The sequence below is a fragment of the Canis lupus genome, chromosome 28 (genome assembly GCF_011100685.1).
Source record: "Canis lupus familiaris isolate Mischka breed German Shepherd chromosome 28, alternate assembly UU_Cfam_GSD_1.0, whole genome shotgun sequence".
Taxonomy (NCBI): Eukaryota; Metazoa; Chordata; class Mammalia; order Carnivora; family Canidae; genus Canis; species Canis lupus.
This window is the reverse complement of record NC_049249.1, coordinates 15,967,095-15,985,822: the sequence shown is the minus strand read 5'-3', so window position 1 is coordinate 15,985,822 and position 18,728 is coordinate 15,967,095. Positions and strand designations below refer to the sequence as shown.

General features: G+C 43.0%; 1 protein-coding gene across 2 annotated transcripts in view; it reads right to left on the bottom strand.

Annotated features, from left to right (window-relative positions):
* PDCD11 (programmed cell death 11) overlaps positions 1-18,728 on the bottom strand; it is a 44,259-nt gene that overhangs the window by 18,066 nt on the left and 7,465 nt on the right. For both annotated transcript variants that reach the window (XM_038578678.1, XM_038578679.1), the window contains exons 6-19: positions 18,515-18,638; positions 16,455-16,636; positions 12,007-12,114; positions 9,915-10,121; positions 9,426-9,550; positions 9,183-9,243; positions 8,037-8,183; positions 6,112-6,363; positions 5,394-5,528; positions 4,658-4,852; positions 3,598-3,768; positions 2,332-2,551; positions 1,209-1,358; positions 676-791 (exon numbers count right to left, since the gene is read on the bottom strand). In XM_038578678.1, coding sequence (XP_038434606.1) covers positions 676-791; positions 1,209-1,358; positions 2,332-2,551; positions 3,598-3,768; positions 4,658-4,852; positions 5,394-5,528; positions 6,112-6,363; positions 8,037-8,183; positions 9,183-9,243; positions 9,426-9,550; positions 9,915-10,121; positions 12,007-12,114; positions 16,455-16,636; positions 18,515-18,638 — 2,193 coding nt within the window. The remainder of the gene's footprint in view (positions 1-675; positions 792-1,208; positions 1,359-2,331; positions 2,552-3,597; positions 3,769-4,657; positions 4,853-5,393; positions 5,529-6,111; positions 6,364-8,036; positions 8,184-9,182; positions 9,244-9,425; positions 9,551-9,914; positions 10,122-12,006; positions 12,115-16,454; positions 16,637-18,514; positions 18,639-18,728) is intronic.

Here is an 18,728-nt window from a genome sequence, read left to right as displayed (position 1 = left end):
CACATAGGCATGTGTTGTTTGGGTCACAGGTCTTAAAAGACAAAATTTCCAACATTTCCCACGTTTATAAAAAAAATAAAAATAAAAATCAAATCCTGCCTTCTCTTAAAAATTAGGCTCAGCAACACTAGATGCAGATATTCCCACCTGGCAAGGAGTAGATGGACCTGAATCCTCTCTGCCTCCTTGTGGGCTGGCCATGTGCACTTCACTCATTTACATTATCTACCCGGCCCTGAAGACAGGGTGACCACACAATTTATCACTGGTATCAGAGTGAAAGTCAATGCCATTAATAACCTCACCAAGAGGGCAGCCCCGGTGGCGCAGCGGTTTGGTGCCGCCTGCAGCCCGGGTTGTGATTCTGGAGACCCAGGATCGAGTCCCATGTCCGGCACCCTGCGTGGAGCCTGTTTCTCCGTCTGCCTGTGTCTCTGCCTCTCTCTCTTTCTCTCTCTCTGTCTCAATAAATAAATAAAATCTTTAAAAATAAAAAAAATAATAAAAAAAAATAACCACACCAAGACGAGAAGTGGAACAACAACCCACAAAAATCCAGGTATACGATCACCTTATCCACAGGCATTTGCATTAGAACCCCTGAGCAAAGTGTGTGGGGCTGAAGAGCTGTGTAATGCCTTTGAAATCACAGGAATGGAGTCATCACAAGCTTACCTTTTTAGGTTTTCTATTCACCAAATCGTGACAAAGGGAAACATGTACTTCCAACTTCAACATATCAACATTTAGGATGACAACTTTCTTTTTCTGCCCAGGCTCCACCTCTTGCCCTGCAGTGCAGAACCAAACACAACATGAGCATCCTTGTGGAAGAGGGAAGAAAGCATCTCTCCAAGAGCCCCACAAGCCCCTTGGCCACAAAAAAGAGGACGTCTGTCCTGGGTCTATCTGGGCTAGGAAAAACCAAAAGTCTACCTCCCATAATTCAAGTTTCAGGTGTGCCTTAATTTACGCAACATGATATACAAAAATCTAGATTTACCCAATTATAAAAGGATTTACACTTAAACCTTCTGTAGCTTGCTGTCAGTTATCTTGATTTACATGAACACAAGACAGGGATGCCAAAATTTTCTACTGAATCAGCTCCTCTACACTATGTATTTGGAAATTCTGTATTCAAGTGTGGGAACAGTTAGCAAAGAATTTCCCCCACAAACCATGAGGGGCGAGACAGAAGTGCTTACCTGCTCGATGATATTTGCTGGCCCTCAGGACCAGGCCAGACACCGGGCCCTCACTGAACACCACAGAGCCATCCTCCAACACCTCCTGTACCTCTAGGTCAAGGACCATCCCTGGGGTCATCTCAGCCAGCGTCTGGATCAACACAGAGTCTGCCAGAGACCCGAAGGAAATGGGGATTAACAGACAAACAATACTCACCATTCTTTTCCTTTGGAAATGTGCTGTTACAGAGAACAACAGACCACTGGGAAGGTAAAAAGCACTGGAGGGTAGATACCCATGAACACTCCTATCGCAGGGAGAGAAACCTGTGCCTCTGCTAATCCTACTTGGTCATAATTTATGAAAATACCCAACAAATACCACAAACACACACTTCCCTTTGGTTTCTGAATTTTCGTTGCTTCTGCTTGGAATCTACCTTCTCAAGCTTCATATTCCCAAATCCCATCAAGATTTCAATAATCCTACCTGATGGTTCAAAACTTAGGAAGATCCAACAGAATAACCCCTCATAGACTTCTAGCAGGTCCCTGTTCCATTCTATCATCTACCAGGTATTTGCTGAATAAAAGAACAAGTGAAGAGGCGAATGGATTCACAACAAATACAAACCTGAGGTCACAGAACTAAAAGGAATTTTGATTTTGGTCTGGAAGATAGTACAAGGGGGACCTCTGGAATGCTAGTAATGATCTTTATCTGAATCTAGGTAGTAGTTAAACAAAGGCATTCGTTTCATAAACATTTACTAGACTGTACCCTAAATGATTTAGGCACTTTATACTGGTTATACTCCCATTAAAAAGGGTAGGTGCCTGGGTGGCACAGTCGGTAAGTATCAGATTCTTAGTTTCGGCTCAGATTGTGATTTCAGGGTCGTGAGATCAAATTGACCACAAAGCTTGTTTGAGACGCTCTCTCCTTCTGCCCCTCCCACTCGTGTGCTCTTTCTTTCTCTCTAAAATAAGTAAATAAATCTTTAAAAAAAAAAAAAAGTTTAATTTTTGTTTTTTAAAATTGCTTTTATCTGGGAAACCCAACAACTTATTGGAAGAGACACGTATGATTTACAACAGACACTCCCCACCCGACCCTCACCCTCCACCCCTATGTCCCCACCTCGGTTGCTCATGAGGCTGCGCACACCCTGCCGCTCTTCCAGGCACTGGCTGAGGAGGAGGAGGCTGGTGGTAGCCAGGTCCCCCAGACCGCAGTCTGACAGACGCAGCGAGAGCAGCATGCGCTGCTTCTCCTCATCCACGTTGGTCACCTTTGCAACCACTGTCTGCCCCTCAACAAAGTGGTCACTTGTAGAAGTCACAAACTTGTCACTCATGATCTAACAAGTGGGCAGAAAATAAAGACATTAAGTCTCTACCAAGGCAACTTAATTAATGCCCCCAGAAAAGGATGTGAGGGAGGAGTGGAGAGAGATGGAAGCCAGGAAAACCCCTCAGCCCTCTCTGAACACAGCTCTCTCTAATCCCCTTCCAGAAAACTATATGAGGCCCTGGCTGTCCAACCCAGACTTCTAGAGGGCACCCACCCAAGGAGGCACATCATTGGCAAGTGAGAAGAACAAGCCATCCATGTCTCTAACCCTGGATGGTAACCCTCTGGCCTGTCCTATGCATATTTCCATAGGTTTCCCCTCTTCTCTCATTTTTAAACTTGTCCTGACAGGGGATGTAAATGACATCCACCCAGGAAATATGTCAGGGAAACAAAACTATGGAAGAGAAGAAGTATTTATAAATAAACTACAGGCCATTTGCTCATCCACCGTTTTACACTGACTTCGCTATGACATCCACTCAGGGAATATATCAGGGAGACAAAATTGTGGAAAGGAAGAAGTATTTATAAATAAACTACAGGCCATTTGCTCATCCACTGTCTTAACACTGACTTCGCTAAGAGTCCTCTCGACTCTGGGTCTGTTTAGTCAGCAGCATGAGGCATTCAACTATGGGGTCATTAAGACTTTTTGCGTATGAAAAGTTTATGAATTCGATGACATCGTGGTGGAGGGGATCCTTTCAAAGGTATTCCAGCACCATGACACTTCAAAAACCCTAGGAGGTTGCAAAACTTTTACTCAGCTGCTCAGCAAAATTAACTTCCATGTCTATACTTGCTGAGAGTATAAGTTCACTAAAGTCTTCACAGTCCCTGCCCACCTACCCAACGCTGTACTGTGAAGTAAAGATGCCACTTCCTCCAGGACACATGGCTGGGCAAGAATCTCAGGCCCATTCTCCTCATGCAGACTCCTTTTTGCCTTGTCCCTGAAAATCTTGCAAGGGATTAAGATATCCTGCTCCTTCTCACCCTCAGGCTCCTAATATCTCTCCCGAAGGCTCTCATGCATAGAGCTGAACTTACAGCTTTAGGGGCCAGTCCACTGAGACCTGACGGGAACTGGACAAACACACCATAGTCCTTGATGCTCTTCACAAAACCGATGAGCAGCATCCCAGGATGGATTTCTGCGAAGTTCTTAGGATCCTGGCCACCCTCCACTGTGGAGACCAAAGCTGGCTTCCTACAAAGGAGCTAATGACACTTCATCAAGGAACATTCCAGAAAGGGCAGATGAAATATTCATCTCTCCAATTCCTTTTTCTACTCTACAGGCTCTGCTGCTACAAAGACACTCTAAGCGTGCAGACCAGCAGCATTAACATCACCTGGAACTTGTCAGAAATACAAATTCCTAAGCACTGTCCTATACCTACTGAATTACAAACTCTGGGGGTGGGGCCCAGCAAGCTGTGTGAATAAGGCCTCCAGGTGATTCTGACACACATTCAAGTTTAAGAACCAGTGTTCTTCCTTTCCTTATTAATTTATCTCCAGATTACTGAAGAGGACCAAAAAGGGACTGGCTCATCTTTGTGGTTTGGCAGTTGGACTGACCATGACAGGATCCTCCACAATCTTCATACTAATCCACCCTATCTCACCTCCTCTATCTTCACTCTAGTGAGATTTTATTTTACATTCTGTGACAAAAGAGGCAGTGTTCTCCTTCGAAGTGTGCACACCAAGACCAAAGGGAATACTCTGAGCCCCCATGGGGGCCGGCAGGTAGGTGGGGGTGGGGGTAGGAAGAAGGACAGAGGCTACCTTATTAATTGTTTCAGCTCAAGGGGCAAGGACTGAGTGTCTGAGAAAGCAATATTCTGCTGGACCTGGCAGGCCACACGGCCTCTACTCCAACATCCTGGACTCCTACTCTGCCCTGACCAGCATCTGCTGATAGGACTTCAGCCTCATTCCACCAGAGGAAGAAAGGGAAAGAACAGGTCTGGTCTGATTTTATGGTGGTATTTCTAAAGTCAAATGACTGCCTCTTTCCCATGGAGTTTCCAATTAAGAGCAGAGCTGAACCTAGAGTCTTCCCCAAAGGGCCCATAGCTCACCAGATACCAGTAAAGGATACAACACGTCCCTCACTCTGGCTCAGACAAAGTACTCTGTGAAGGGTGTCGCCAGCCTGGAGCCAGTGATACAACAGAGGGCCATTGGCGACGTGGTCCGAGAGATGAGGTGTGGGGAGGAAAGCAGGGATGTTATGGGGCAGGACAGACACTTCCAGCCCATCTTTGGTCTTCTCTAAAACCTTCACATCCACCAACTACTCAGGAAGAGAAAGACAAAAAAAAAAAAAATAGTATTTGTCTTGAGCAGACAGCAACCACATCTGGCTCAGGTGGAGATTAGAGGCATCAAGTTCCCACCCCAGGGATCATTGAGAGGTCAAGATCAGAGAAGTAGCTTTCTTCCACACCCCACACCACTGCCCTCAAAGACCCTGCAGGCATTCACACACCCTCCAGGACCCAACTGTGTGCTCACATGGCTCTTCTCCCAAGTCACTCCACCCACCAAGTCCCAGGGGAAAGGCAGTCTTGCAGGCTGGTCCTGGAGACCAGAGAGGAATGAGAACAGTAGTACACTGCTGAAAAGCCATACAAGGATGGCGCTTTTTCCTAGACAGCTTCCATTTGCTCTGACACACCAAAAGAACCCTCTTTCAAGACCCTCAATTCTCTCTGGCCCCAGAATCTTATCTAGCTACCTTGATCTTTCCCTCCATGGGTCCCAGTGTCCATGTCACTGGCAACCTACTTTCTACTGCATAAACTAAAATAGCTTGTTTGGAGAAGTCCAGGTACCTGTCCAACACTAATGGCTCTTCTTTTCTTCTGACTGTGTCCCGTATGCTCTTTCTTTGGATCACCCAACAGCTTGAAGGACAAAAGCATCCTCTCTTTGGACGGCTCACAGTTCAGCACTACAACCTTCACCACCTAGTGAGAAACCACATTTGCCTGGCTAACTCTTCCCAGCAGACTGGTCAGGCCCTGGAGAGAGCTGCCCTGCACAAATAATGCAGAGGGAGATGTGCTAAGACCTGGGATTAGATCAGAAGGCAGTGGAAAGAAATGTACTGAAAGATACACAGAATTCCCCCAAGTCAGCCCTCTGGCTGAAAAGAAAACGTGAATAAATTTATGGTACAACACCAAATTTTAAAATATTATTTTTCCTAGATAGATTCAGACTGACTAGTTTTATGGCACTGCCACCTTGTGGTGACAGTAACCTCAGAACAATTCTGATGTGAGGGACACCAGTATGTTTGTTTTAGGGAAAGACTAATTTATTTCTTCCAGGTTATGGGCTCAGGCCTCTTAGTTTGCCAGCTTCTACTGAACCCTCCTGAGGGTTTCTCTTGGCTCTTTTCCACATCTCCTTCACTTAGCTGGCTCAAGCCCACTGCCCTATGTGCTCCTTCCTTCTCCCTTGAAAAGTAGTCCCCCCACTACTCCTCTTTTCAAGTCTATGTTCATAGGGTCACAAGGCTATGGGCCTGTCCAAGGAAAGGGTTACCTGGCCAGTGTAAAAGACCCTCTCTGGGTCAGGGACATACTCGGCACTGAGCTCATGCTTGGGCACCAGTCCCTGCACATCGTTGTAGAACTTCACAATGCACCCATAGTCCTTGACCCGGAGGATGAAGCCGTGCGTCTGCAGACCAGGCTTGGCATCAGCATAGCAGGTAATGGCAGGCAGTTTAGACTCAATCAGGGTTTTCTTCAGGGTCATCATTAGCTTTTTGGCTTCAGGATCACAAAGCAAAACCTAGGGGGAAAGATAATGGTTGTTATCAAGTCACCCATTGTCAAGAGAGCCACTGGACTGGCTTCTGCAACCTGTGAACCCGAAGGCCACGGCCACTTCCTAAGAATCTGTTATCTCTCGCCCTCTGAGAATACTCTCAGCTGTGGATCCTCCCCATTCCCTGAGGGATGACCATCTGGGGAGTATCCACCTACTTCAACTGTACTTCCTCCTGCACGTTCCCTCCTGGGCCTGTGTAATCCTCACTGCCTCACTGCACCTCCACAGTCCTGTCAGTTACTTCAATAGTGCCTCAGCTCCCTCCCAGACCACATGCAACTTGCATAACAGAATGAAAAATGAGCCAATTTACCACCTCGGGACTGTTATGTGTTAGCTATAAACTAAGACTGAGAGATCCGACCATCTCTCATCCCTCTCATCCATCTCCTTGAGGGTAGACAAGTTCCTTTATATCTAAACTTCCTGATTCCACTGCTATAAAATTATGCACCAATGGGTGGTCAATATCTTTTTTGACTCAATAATGAAATAAAATGAAAAGAAAATCGCACACTGTGAGTGCCCACACACCAGGCCCTATATTAAGCACTGTGTTTCACATTTATTTTTTTAAAATATTTTATTTACTTATTTATTCATGAAACACAGAGAGAGAGAGAGAGAGGTAGAGACGCAGGCAGAGGGAGAAGCAGGCTCCACGCAGGGAGCCCGATGTGGGACTCGATCCCAGGACTTCAGGATTACGCCCTGGGCCGAAGGCAGGCGCTAAACCGCTTGAGCCACCCAGGGATCCCCCGTGTTTCACATTTAAATTTCACAACTCTGTGAAGCTTCTCTTGGGATTCAAAGTTTTATTATAAACCACTCAAGGTTTGGCAGCTTGGTTTGGATATTTCTGTGCCTGATACAACCCTTGCTCCTCCTCAAATCCTTTCTAGTTCAAGTGCCACCTCTGCCAGAAATGTAGAAGTCATTATTGTCACAGAGACCTGAATATGAAAACTGGTTCTGCCGTTTATTTATCAGCTGTGTGATTTGGGGCAAGCTATGTGACTTCACTTTCCTAAGCTTTAATTTCCCCACCTGTAAAATGAGGATAACAGTACTTTATGGGGTCATTTTAAGGATGAAATGACATAGTGCATGTCATGGGCCCAGGCACAAAATACATTTTACATGGTGGTTGCTATTAATATCAATTTTTTTTTTTTTGAACATGAGCAGAGGGAGAGGAAGAGCAAGAAGCAGACTCCTCATTGAGCAAGGAGCCCAATGTGGGACTAGATCCCAGGACTCTGAGATTATGACTTGAGCTGAAGGCAGATACTTAACCAACTCAGCTATCCAGCTGCCCAGATATCATCAATGATTCTTGCTGGCCCAGCCCACCCTCACCTCTCCTTTGAGATATGATCATAGCATATAACCTGAACCAAACCATGTGACAAAAGGTCACACAGTGACTTGCTCACTTCATGTATGAATATTTTAACTCTCAATCATATCATGCAACTCTAAAGGGCAGAGATCAGTTTTCTCTTCTCAATGCCAGACATAGCACCAGAGATGTTATACGGTCATTTTGTGAAAAAGGGTAGAAACTTTATCTGAGAAGCACTGCTTTTTTCCCATCTGGTCTAAACCCCAATGAGACCCTTCAGGAGGCTCACCCGGCACTTGACCTCATCCCCAATGTGGTACTTCTTCTCTGGATTCTTTATCAGGATGTCAGCCAGGTGCATGGGAGGTATCAAGCCTCTGATTTGCTCACCCACCTTCACCAGCATCCCATATGGCTCTATGGTCAGCACTGTGCCCTAGGAAGTACAAAGAAAAGTAGCCATCATTCCTCAAGAATGGCTTTTTTCCTCTACCTCTTACAACAAAGCAGGTCATATCTCTCTTTTGAAACTTAGCTTCCCAAGCTGATTGCCTATTAGCCCAAATGTCATGGGGTAAAGCACACACCACACACACTGACTTGAATGCAATCTAGTTTGTTAACGGGTACCGTCACATCTTTTTGTGGGAGTATGTTCTGTCTACTTCACAAGCACATTCTCTGAAGGAGGGGACTATGTCTCCTAAGGAACAAACTCTACAAAAGAGATCTGCTCAACTGGGGGTTAAATGGATGGACATGGGCAGCCCGGGCAGCTCAACGGTTTAGCACCACCTTTGGCCCAGGGCATGATCCTGGAGACCTGGGATCGAGTCCTGTGTTGGGCTCCCTGCATGGAGCCTGCTTCTCCCTCTGCCTGTGTCTCTGCCTCTCTCTCTCTGTCTCTTAAAAATAAAAATAAACAGTTGGACAGGCGAGGCAACTGCAAGTGACTTCTTACTAACACCCCAGGAGTTCAATTACCACACAACTTCTTTTTTTTAATTAATTAATTTATGAGAGAGACAGAGAGGGGCACAGACACAGGCAGAGGGAGAAGCAGGCCCCCCGCAGAGAGCCCGATGTGGGACTCAATCCCGCATCCTGGGAACATGCCCTGAACCGCAGGCAAACGCTCAACAGCTGAGTCAACCAGGCGTCCCACAACTAACTTTTGATCTAATCTAATAAACACCATCAAATCCCAAGATTTCTGACCTACTGCCTCTGGGTATTTGGGGGATGCTATTAAAACTTTATCTTGAAATGAATTACATTACCCAAGGGGAAAAAAAAAGAAAGTCCAGTTAACAGGCAGAGGCAAGGAACCTGACTTTAAGTGTGTTCACATGAGACCTAATGAGCTGACAGTTAACCCATGAACTAAAGAATGCCTAAAGATGGAAGAGTATCTGACGAGATGCTAGATTCTTACCTTTACTAATGCCCCAGGTTTGATGTCATGATATCTAAAGTACTGAGATTCAATAATAGACCTAGAAAAAAAGACAATACATTATTAAATAAGCTAGGGAAGAGGCTACCTAAAATTCAGGGCTAACAAAATCATGCTGGCAGGCAAGAAAACCCTCACCAAATCAGGCCAGGAGAAAATGAACATGCATCCAGAGAGGAACACACTTCTACAGACCCCCACACATGTTGATGACAGACTTACGGCCTCAGAGAGAGCAACACCATCTCATCCATTTGGCTGTAATCAATGATTCTACACTTGTGAATGTTCCCTGGTTTGTAGGCCTCAGCATTGAAGATGTTCTTAGAATCGGAGAGATGGCTGAGCTACAAAGTACCAAGTGATTAATAGCAAGCCAGACACAGTAGATCTGAGGCAAGCAGATATGAAAGCACGTTGACAAGACTCAACACATTTATCACCTCCCATAAAAACACTATTGATTTCCTTTTAAAATAATTCTCTAAAACACTGCTCTTTACCATCAAAGAATAAAAGGTCAGAGAAAAGTCTAGATCATGGGTCAGTAAACTACAGCTGACGAGTTAGGGCCTATTTTCACAAATAAACGTTTTACTGGAACGTGGCCATGCCTTTTCATGTACATACTCTCTATGGCTGTTTTCTGGTTACAACAACAGAGCTGAGTAGTCAGGACAGAAATCGTATGGCCCACAAACCTCTCCTCACCCGAGCATAGGCCAGTGCCCCATCCTTCAGCCTGAAGGTGGCCCCAGCCTTGCTGAAAAAGCTCTGCACAGGAACATCATCCAGCACAGCTCCCAGGTGCTGGCAGGAGAGCCGGGTGAGTGAGCGCCCAGGCTGCAGGAAGATGGGGCGCAGGCTCAGCCGCACGGCCCTGGTTCGAGGATGGACACAGAGAACACAGGCTCTTACCTAGACAAGGGAAAGAGAATAATGAACAGGAGGAGGCATACAGGAGATAAGGCACCCAGAGCACACTTTCAGAGGTTGAGACTCCACATGTGCTGACCAGGTTACGGATGGAAGTCCTAGTATCAGCTTATGCGATCAAGGAGCATGTGGAAAATTCAAACGAAACGTCCCAGAGGAACTATGTGCAACTAAATCTGTTTACTCAAGGCCCGGAAAACATACTAGGTCCCCTCAACACTATGAGGCTAATAATGCATATGTACCAGAAGCCACGACTGGTGTTGCTGTATCAGAGGCTCATCTGAAAAACACCAGAAATAGCCTGCTCTGATTACAAGGTTACAGTATGTAAAATGTCTGCACTTTGTACATAAATATGATCATAAGGAGAAAAGGTTACTAGAAAAATGTTCACCAAAAAGTTAATATTATCACTAAGTGGTGGGAAAACCTGTTTAGATAAGAAGTAGATCTCTCTAGACTCTCGTAGCATATATTACTGTTAAAAACAAAAAAAACAAAAAAAAAAAAGAAAAAAATTATTTTAGGATTCTTTTTAAAACTCTGAATAACATATATTGGGACTTTCTTCCCAAATACTCAAAATCACTACAGAAAATGTAGAAAAATCAGCCAGAGTTAATCATTATTAACACTTGACTGTATTATTTTCCAATATATTTTTTAAAGATTCTATTTATTTATTCACAAGACACACAGAAAGAGAGGCAGACACTGGCAGAGGGAGAAGCAGGCTCCTTGGTGGGAACCCGATACAGGACTCGATCCCAGGACTCCAGGATCACCACTTGAGCCGAAGGCAGACACTCAGCCACTGAGACACCCAGACAGATGTCCCATAACCTTCCAATATTTTAACCAAGTGCACCATTAAAAAACTTTTTAGGGGCACCTTGGTGGCTTAGTTCATTAAGCATCTGCCTTCGGCTCAGGTCATGATCCCAGGGTCCTCGTATCAAGCCCCACATCAAGCTCCCTGCTCAGGAGGGAGTCTGCTTCTCCCTCTCCCTCTGTTCCTCCTCTGCTCGTGCTCTCACTCTCTCAAATGAATAAATAAAATCTTTAAAAAATAAATTTTAAAAATAACAATAAAATTTTTTCAGGCTGCCTAGGTTGCTCAGTTAGTTGACTGTCTTGTCTCTTGATTCAGCTTAGGGTCATGATCTCAGGGTCATGAGATGACCCCTTATGGGCCTCCATACTCAGTGCAGAGTCTGCTTGCGATTCTTTCCCCCTCTCCTCCTACCCCTCCCCCAGCTCACACTCACATGTGCACTCATTCTCTCCCTCTAAAAGAAACAAAATTTTTTTAAAAATAAATAAAATTTTTCCAACATTGGATTTACTTTATCCATAGCATTTTTAAACCATGTTTTTTAATTTAAATGTATATTTTGTTCTTTTATGTTAAATATACTTCTTAAAACACTTTAACAGCAAAAGATTCATTACCCACCCATTCCCTGGATCAAACTATATAAAAGAGTAAGAAATACAAACTGTAAGTTGCCATCTTTAAGTTGCCGAGACTCCTTCTTTAATCTCAGTCCACAGAAATAACCACAGTGGCTTCCTGTGGTCCTTCCAAAACGCCTTTTATTCCCCTCACCGCCTCTAACATCTGCACACATGCAGCCCTAGGATCTGTTCATAGCTAACTGTAATACTGGACAGCTGTCTGGGATACAACTGGAATCAAGAAAACATTTCTTTAAAAAAAAATAGAAAGAAAGAGAGAAAGAGAGAAAGAGAGAGAGAGAGAAAGAGAGAAAGAGAGAGAGAAAGAAACAAAAAAGAAAGAAAAGAAAAGAAAAGAAAAGAAAAGAAAAGAAAAGAAAAGAAAAGAAAAGAAAACATTTCTTACTGCTTGATTTGAGAAATATGTTCCAGCTTTCTTGGGATCTAGGTGCATGAAGTCGACCAGGCCACTGAAGAATGTGAGGAAGTTTAGTGTAAGGCCAACTGGAGTTACCTAGAAATAAGTGGAACAAGAAGGAACCAAGAATGTGAGACACTGTTCATACAAATCCCTTACTGCCATATCTTCCACAACTGTGTGCCTCTCTCCTCTGCTGGCTAACCCTTATTAATCCTTTTTCCTGTAAAATTAAGTGGCAGGACAACTCCTGCCATTGGCTGTTCTTTTATTAAGTTCACCTCCTTTCTGGCCTGAGGGGCATCAATCCTCATCCACCTTAAGATATCCCAAAGGGATGGAGGGTAATTTGCACAAGGATCCTTGGGGAACTACCAGCCTGACAATGTGGACAAATTGTTGCTGACTTGGTGATCTGTGTAGACTAAGAAGGCAAAAACCAAATGCTGGCAAAAGGGAGATACTGATCATGCTGATTTGCCCCACAGAGCCCCCTAAAAGCCAGGGAATTAGAGGTGCCAAGCACCTCAAAAGACCAATGAGGCAGATAACTGAAATCCAGAAAACAGAGTTAAATACTTAGGTCCTCTCCTCAAATTACAAGGTCTACACTTCTTCCACCTCCATGGAAAATGAGAGTTATTCTCTGGGAAATCTGTACCAGACTCAAAAGACAAGGAAGAGTAGAAACCCTGAAAATGCAGATTAAGAAAAATTCTGAATATCATATAGACATAGATATGGAGACATGCAGGCCCTCTCCCATCTAGCTCTCAGGCAGCCACGATTATACCCTCCTGAGGAGAGATTAATAGATCCCTTCTACAGAAATCTAATATGCCAGAGAAGACTTGTAACAATTACATTTGGAGCTGCTCAAAGTCTGCTAGCTCCTAATCTGGACAGTGAAGTCAGTCAGTCAACAAACCCACCCAACCAGGCACACAATGTTTTTTAGCACCTCGCTCATAAAATGGCAGTCAAAACAAAAATTCAGTACAGATTACAAAGTAAAAATTGACTCCCCCAAAAGGTAGTTATATAGACAAATACATGTACATACCAAAACAAAGGAGAGATGAAAAAATAAGAAATTAGGAAACTAAACTTTAGGTCCAACATTGTCCAGAGTTCGAGAGAAAGAAGAGGAAACTATATATATATATTTTTTAAAGTCTGATAAGGGGCTAGTATCCAAAATATATAAAGAAATCTTACAATGTAATAATAAAATCTAATTTTAAAGTGGACAAAGGACTTTTGAATAGATATTTTTCCAAAGAAGATATACAAATGGTCATAACCCAATCGGCACATGAAAAAGTGCTCAACATTGCTAATTATTACAGAAATGTAAATCAAAATAACAAGGCGATAGCACATCACACCCACAGGCTGGCTATAATAAAAAGCATAGTAACAAGTTTTTGTGAAAATGGGGAGAAATCGGAACCCTTAATTGCTTGTAGGAGTGTAAACCCATGCTGCCACTTTGGCTGTTCCTCTAAAAAGTTAGTTACCGTATAAACAATTCCATTCCTGAGTATATGCCTAAGAGAAATGAAAACTTATGTCCCCAGAAACTTATGCACAAATTTCACAGCAATATTACTCATAATAGCCCAGAATGGAAACCACCCAACTGCCCACTAACTGATAAGTGTGTCACATCCACGATATGAAACAGTATTTAGCCATAAAAGGGAATGAAGTACTGATACACGCTACAACATGGATAAACCTTGAAAACATTGTTAAGTGAAAGAAGCCAGACACAAAAGGCCACATATCGTATGATTCCATTTATATGGAATATCCAGAGTAGACAAATCTAGAGTCAAAAAGTAGAGCCAAGGGCTTGAGGGAGGGAGGGAGGGATGGAGAGTGACCACCAATGGGTACAGGGTTTCTTACTGGGGTGATGAAAATGTTCTGGAATCAAATAGTAGTAACAGCTGCACACTTTTGTGAAATAAAAGTGAATACAATAAAAAAATCACTAATTTACACATTTTAAAAGGATGGATCCTCCTATATGTGAATTACACGTCAATTTGAAATAGAAAAGAAAAACAGTAATACAAGAAATTTTTTCAGAAGTAAAAGATCTGCATTTCCGAATTACAAGACAAATAAATGAAGAGAGATCCACACCAAAACATATCATGAAATCTTAAAATAAAAATGAAAGGGATAAAGATAAACTCTTGAACTCTTCCAAGGGGCACCTGGATGGCTCAGTCAAACATCTGACTCTTGATTTCGGCTTAGGTCATGATCTTGGGGTCGTGGGATCGAGCCCCACACCCAGTTCTGTGCCCCGGAGGGAATCTGCTGAAGATTCTCTCTCTTCCTCACTCTCTGCACCTCATCCTGCTCTTGCACTCACTCTTGCTATAATAAATATTTTTTTAAAAATTCTTAAAACTCAGGGGCACCTGGGTGGCTCAACGTCTGCCTTTGGACCCGGTGATGATCCAGAGTCTGCATTTCCTTCCTCCACCCTCCTAGCAGAGGTATATCAAATTTATGGTTAAATCATTATTCAGTCCTTAAATTACTATGATTATATAAATATTATGTACTGCTGACGTAGGTAACATACTACAATGGTTTCTTGAACAGCTTTTTTCCCTGGAGTTGATAATCAGCTTTGTTTATATATATATATATATATTTTTTTTTATTTGATTTATTTATTTGACAGAGAAAGAGAACATAATTAGGCAGAGTGGCAGGCAGAGGGAGAGAGATAAGCCACTCCCCGGCTGAGTAGGGAGCCTGACTCTCAGCTTGATCCCGGGACTCTACTACTACTGAGCCTACTACTGAGCCACCTAGGCACCCCTGTTTTTGCCATTTGCTAAATTCTCTTCCTATCACTATTTCTTAATACATTCTATTTTTTTCCTCATACTATAATTTTCCATTAAGGTGTTCAAATCTTTAGATAACCTCATACTTTTTTTTTTTTTTTAAACCACCTAGAGCCCTTTTTCCTGTTAATCCTCCTCCAGTCTAGACTGGCTACTATGGTAAGATTCCTGTAGAGCTGGTATTTTAGAATTTCCTTTCTCTGTCATCCTGGATCCTTCCCCTAATTTCTCTTATGTTGGAGTCTTCTTTGATTCCACATATTCCTCTTTTTTGGTTTACTCATTTTAGTATGGCACATTCTCCAGAAGCATCCTTGGTACAGTACATATGGGAGGTTAATTTCCTGACCTAGCATGTTAAGGATCCCCAAGACCATTCCCAGGTTCGCTGATGCATTAGAAGCTCTCAGTGGACTCAGCATATAGTGACACCTGTGACTGGTTTATTATAGTGAAAGGAAGCAAAGCAAAATCAGCAAAGGGAAAGGTACTTGGAGTACCGTTTCTAAGAATCCTTTCCTAGTGGATTCACAAACAATGCAACTGTCTGTTCAAGAAGCTCATGAGAGACTCCGTGCCCAAGGCTTTTTACTGGGGCTGGTAATGTAGGTACCCTCTGCCTGACATGTACCAAAATCCCACATTCCATATTGTTGACACAAACAATTCAGATACTGAGAGCCACTCGGTTCTGGGAATTATGGCAATCTTCCTATTTTCAGACACCAGCCAAATGGCCAAACTATTTGTATCAAAAGTGCCAACAGGCTTTCTTTTCTAAGGATCACATTCTGGGTCTTACCGTGTTACCTCTTTTCTGCCCATAAATTTGATATACCTCTGCTAGGAGGGTGGAGGAAGGAAAGGGAAAATTAGGAGAGCCAAATATTCATCTACCATGATAAGAAATTAAAACTCAATGCCTAAAATTGATAAAACAAGATATCAACAGAAACTTATTACTTAGAAATACGGAGGTAAATTTCCAAAGATGAAAAAGTTAAAGATGGAGTTAGGAGATAAAACAGTTCTTTGTTACATCTTTTAATACTACTTCACACTTTTTCAGGGTACCTGGGTGGTAAAGTCAGTTAAGCATCTGACTCTTGGTTTCAGCTCAGGTCATGATCTCGGGGTCCTGGGATTGACCCCTACATTGGGCTCTGCACTCAAGCATAGTATCTGAGATTCTCTTCTCTCTCTGCCCCTCCCCCTCTCTAAAATAAATAAATAAAATCTTAAAGAAAAACACCAAAATACTATTTGACCTTTTCAATCAGCACTGTCCAAAGGAAACATAATCCACATGTAAATATAGGACTAAGTTCTTGAGCAGTCACATTTTAAAAACTACAAAGAAACAGGTGAAATTTATTTTAATAGTAGTTCAATCCAATACATCCAAAATACTAATTCAACATATGGCACTGGCTATACCTTAAGTGTGACCAACAGTGACCAACATCTACCCTGTTAGCACAATTTTAGACTGTGCACATGCAATACTTCAACAAAAATTATCTCTATCTTAGAAAATAGTAATGACAATGAATGGCTTACCTTCTGTACCTGAGCTTTGACGACCAGTCCTGGTAGCAAGTTATTAAGGGTCCAGTTTTGCTCCTCAGTAGCAATGGCAGCAGAAACTTCAGAAGGACCAATAGACAGACCAACAACTCCTCCATTGCCTTTCACTTCTTCAATGATGCAGTTCAGGTACTGACCCACCTTCAGTTTCGCACCTGCAAGCCCCAGCCCCAGCCCCCAAAGGAAAAATACCTCCATGAGAAGGGCTCTTAACTTGAGCTCAAGCAATATCTGATAAGATCCATGGTCTACGTGCCCAGTTACCAAGTAATACTCATATTCGCAATCTCTCAGTGACCAACTACAAGAGGGGAATAAAGTGACCCTGACTGATCTGGAATCAACACCACTTTAAAATATGAAAATCTCAACAAGGCAAGAAGAGTGCTGGTTCAGAGGCCCTGGGGGCCCAAATTTCAATGGAATCTTCTAGGTGAGAAAATGTGTAATTGGCTCTCTTTGCTCAGTGGTTGGTTCGGCTGGCATCATGCGGTGGTGCTGTGGCGGCTTGGGGCGGTGCACATTCTCCTACACCGGGGCCCTGCTGGGTGTTTGAAGATTTCCGCGGCTGTTACCCTTGAATCAAGCTTGATTATTCTGGAAGCCTACCTGGGGGGGGTGCCCTTTCACAGATTAGGTACTAATCAGATACTGAATGGCTGAAGTTTGTAATTCACCCTCTTGGATCAGGCTGTGGAGATGTCTGTACCCTCGGAATGGCTCCTGCCACTCGAACCTGCAGGCTGTGAAGAGTCACGTCCTTTTTCCTTGGCTACTATGAGTTTTGTTCATGTAGAGGACACCTCCTATCTGGGTGGTGTTGGGCAGATCCTAGAAACTTCCATCTGATTTCCCTGCATTAACCTATGTGAGCAGCTGTAAACTTACTGGAGGAAAGAAACTGCCCAGAAATTTTGAGATGCTTAAATACTTTCAGACCAATTAGACTTATTTAACATGAATACTTGTTTTTACTAAAAGGATTCCAATAAAATATTTTATTTAATTTTTTTTTCAATAAAATATTTTAAAATAAGTTTGGTCTCCATAAAAATAAGGTGGTACCAAAAGATTTGTGGAAGTAAAAGGTAACCTATTTGTGAATGAGCATCACAGTTGACATCTAGCTATATACCTCTTTACAGCTTTATAGAAAAAGCTAAAATGAGGTTGACCTTAAAATTAAGGATTTTAGGTGGTGTACCACAGGATTTTAATGAACTAGATGTTAAGTAATGAAAATTTTTAGGGTGTAGAAATACTAACACTGAGGGTGGGGACGCCTGGGTGGCTCAGTGGTTGAGTGTCTGCCTTCGCCTCCAGGTGTGATCCTGGAGTCCCGGGATCAAGTCCCATATTAGGTTCCTTGCATAGAGCCGGATTCTCCTGTCTCTGCCTCTCTTGTCTCTGATGAATAAATAAAAAAATCTTAAAATTTCCCAGTTCCTGGATGGGGGCATTTAGGTTTCTAGTCATATACTCTCTATCTATACCGGTGGTGATTCCCTGACACTTGCACCTATCTGAAGTTGTGCTATAGAATTTTAAAAGATTTAAGCATGTAAAGCAATGCATAGCATATTCTATAAGGTTGTGCCGGTTTATGATCAGTGATCTCATGGTATCACATGTTTCCCTGTATCCTCCTGACTTCAAGTGGTGGTAACAATTTGGGCACCAGTTTGGGGCTATTAACTCCTCTTTTATTTTTGTTTTGAGTCCCATACTGGGCTCCCGTTAGGGAGCCTGCTCCTCCCTCTGCCTGTCTCTGCCTCTCTGTTTCTCATGAATAAATAAAAACATTTTTAAAATTTAAAAAAAAATGTGAAATTGGTCCATTGGATCTCAGACCCTGTGACTCATTGGTCTTTCATACATATTCCCTTTTCTATCAGCCAGAATTGATGCTGATTTTAGCAAAGCCAAACAGCCCCTGAGGTCATCATTCTGTCATTTTACTCAGCAAGTGGTATTTAAACATCCCCACATGCACCACCTCAGTACCATGTACTGGCCCTTTTCTTCCCCCTCACCTTTGTTCTTCTGTCGGATATACTCCTGGGCTTTCTGTAATGGCAGAAAGGCTCTGGCCCCACTAACACCAATGTCCACTAGGTAGCCATGGTCTTCCAAGCTGGACACAGTGCCTGTGAGCAGCTGGAGGAAGACAAAACATTCCCAAGTTCAAAACCCGAAGGTAATGCGACACACAACAGAAAATCCACTACCAAACATGAATGTTCCCAC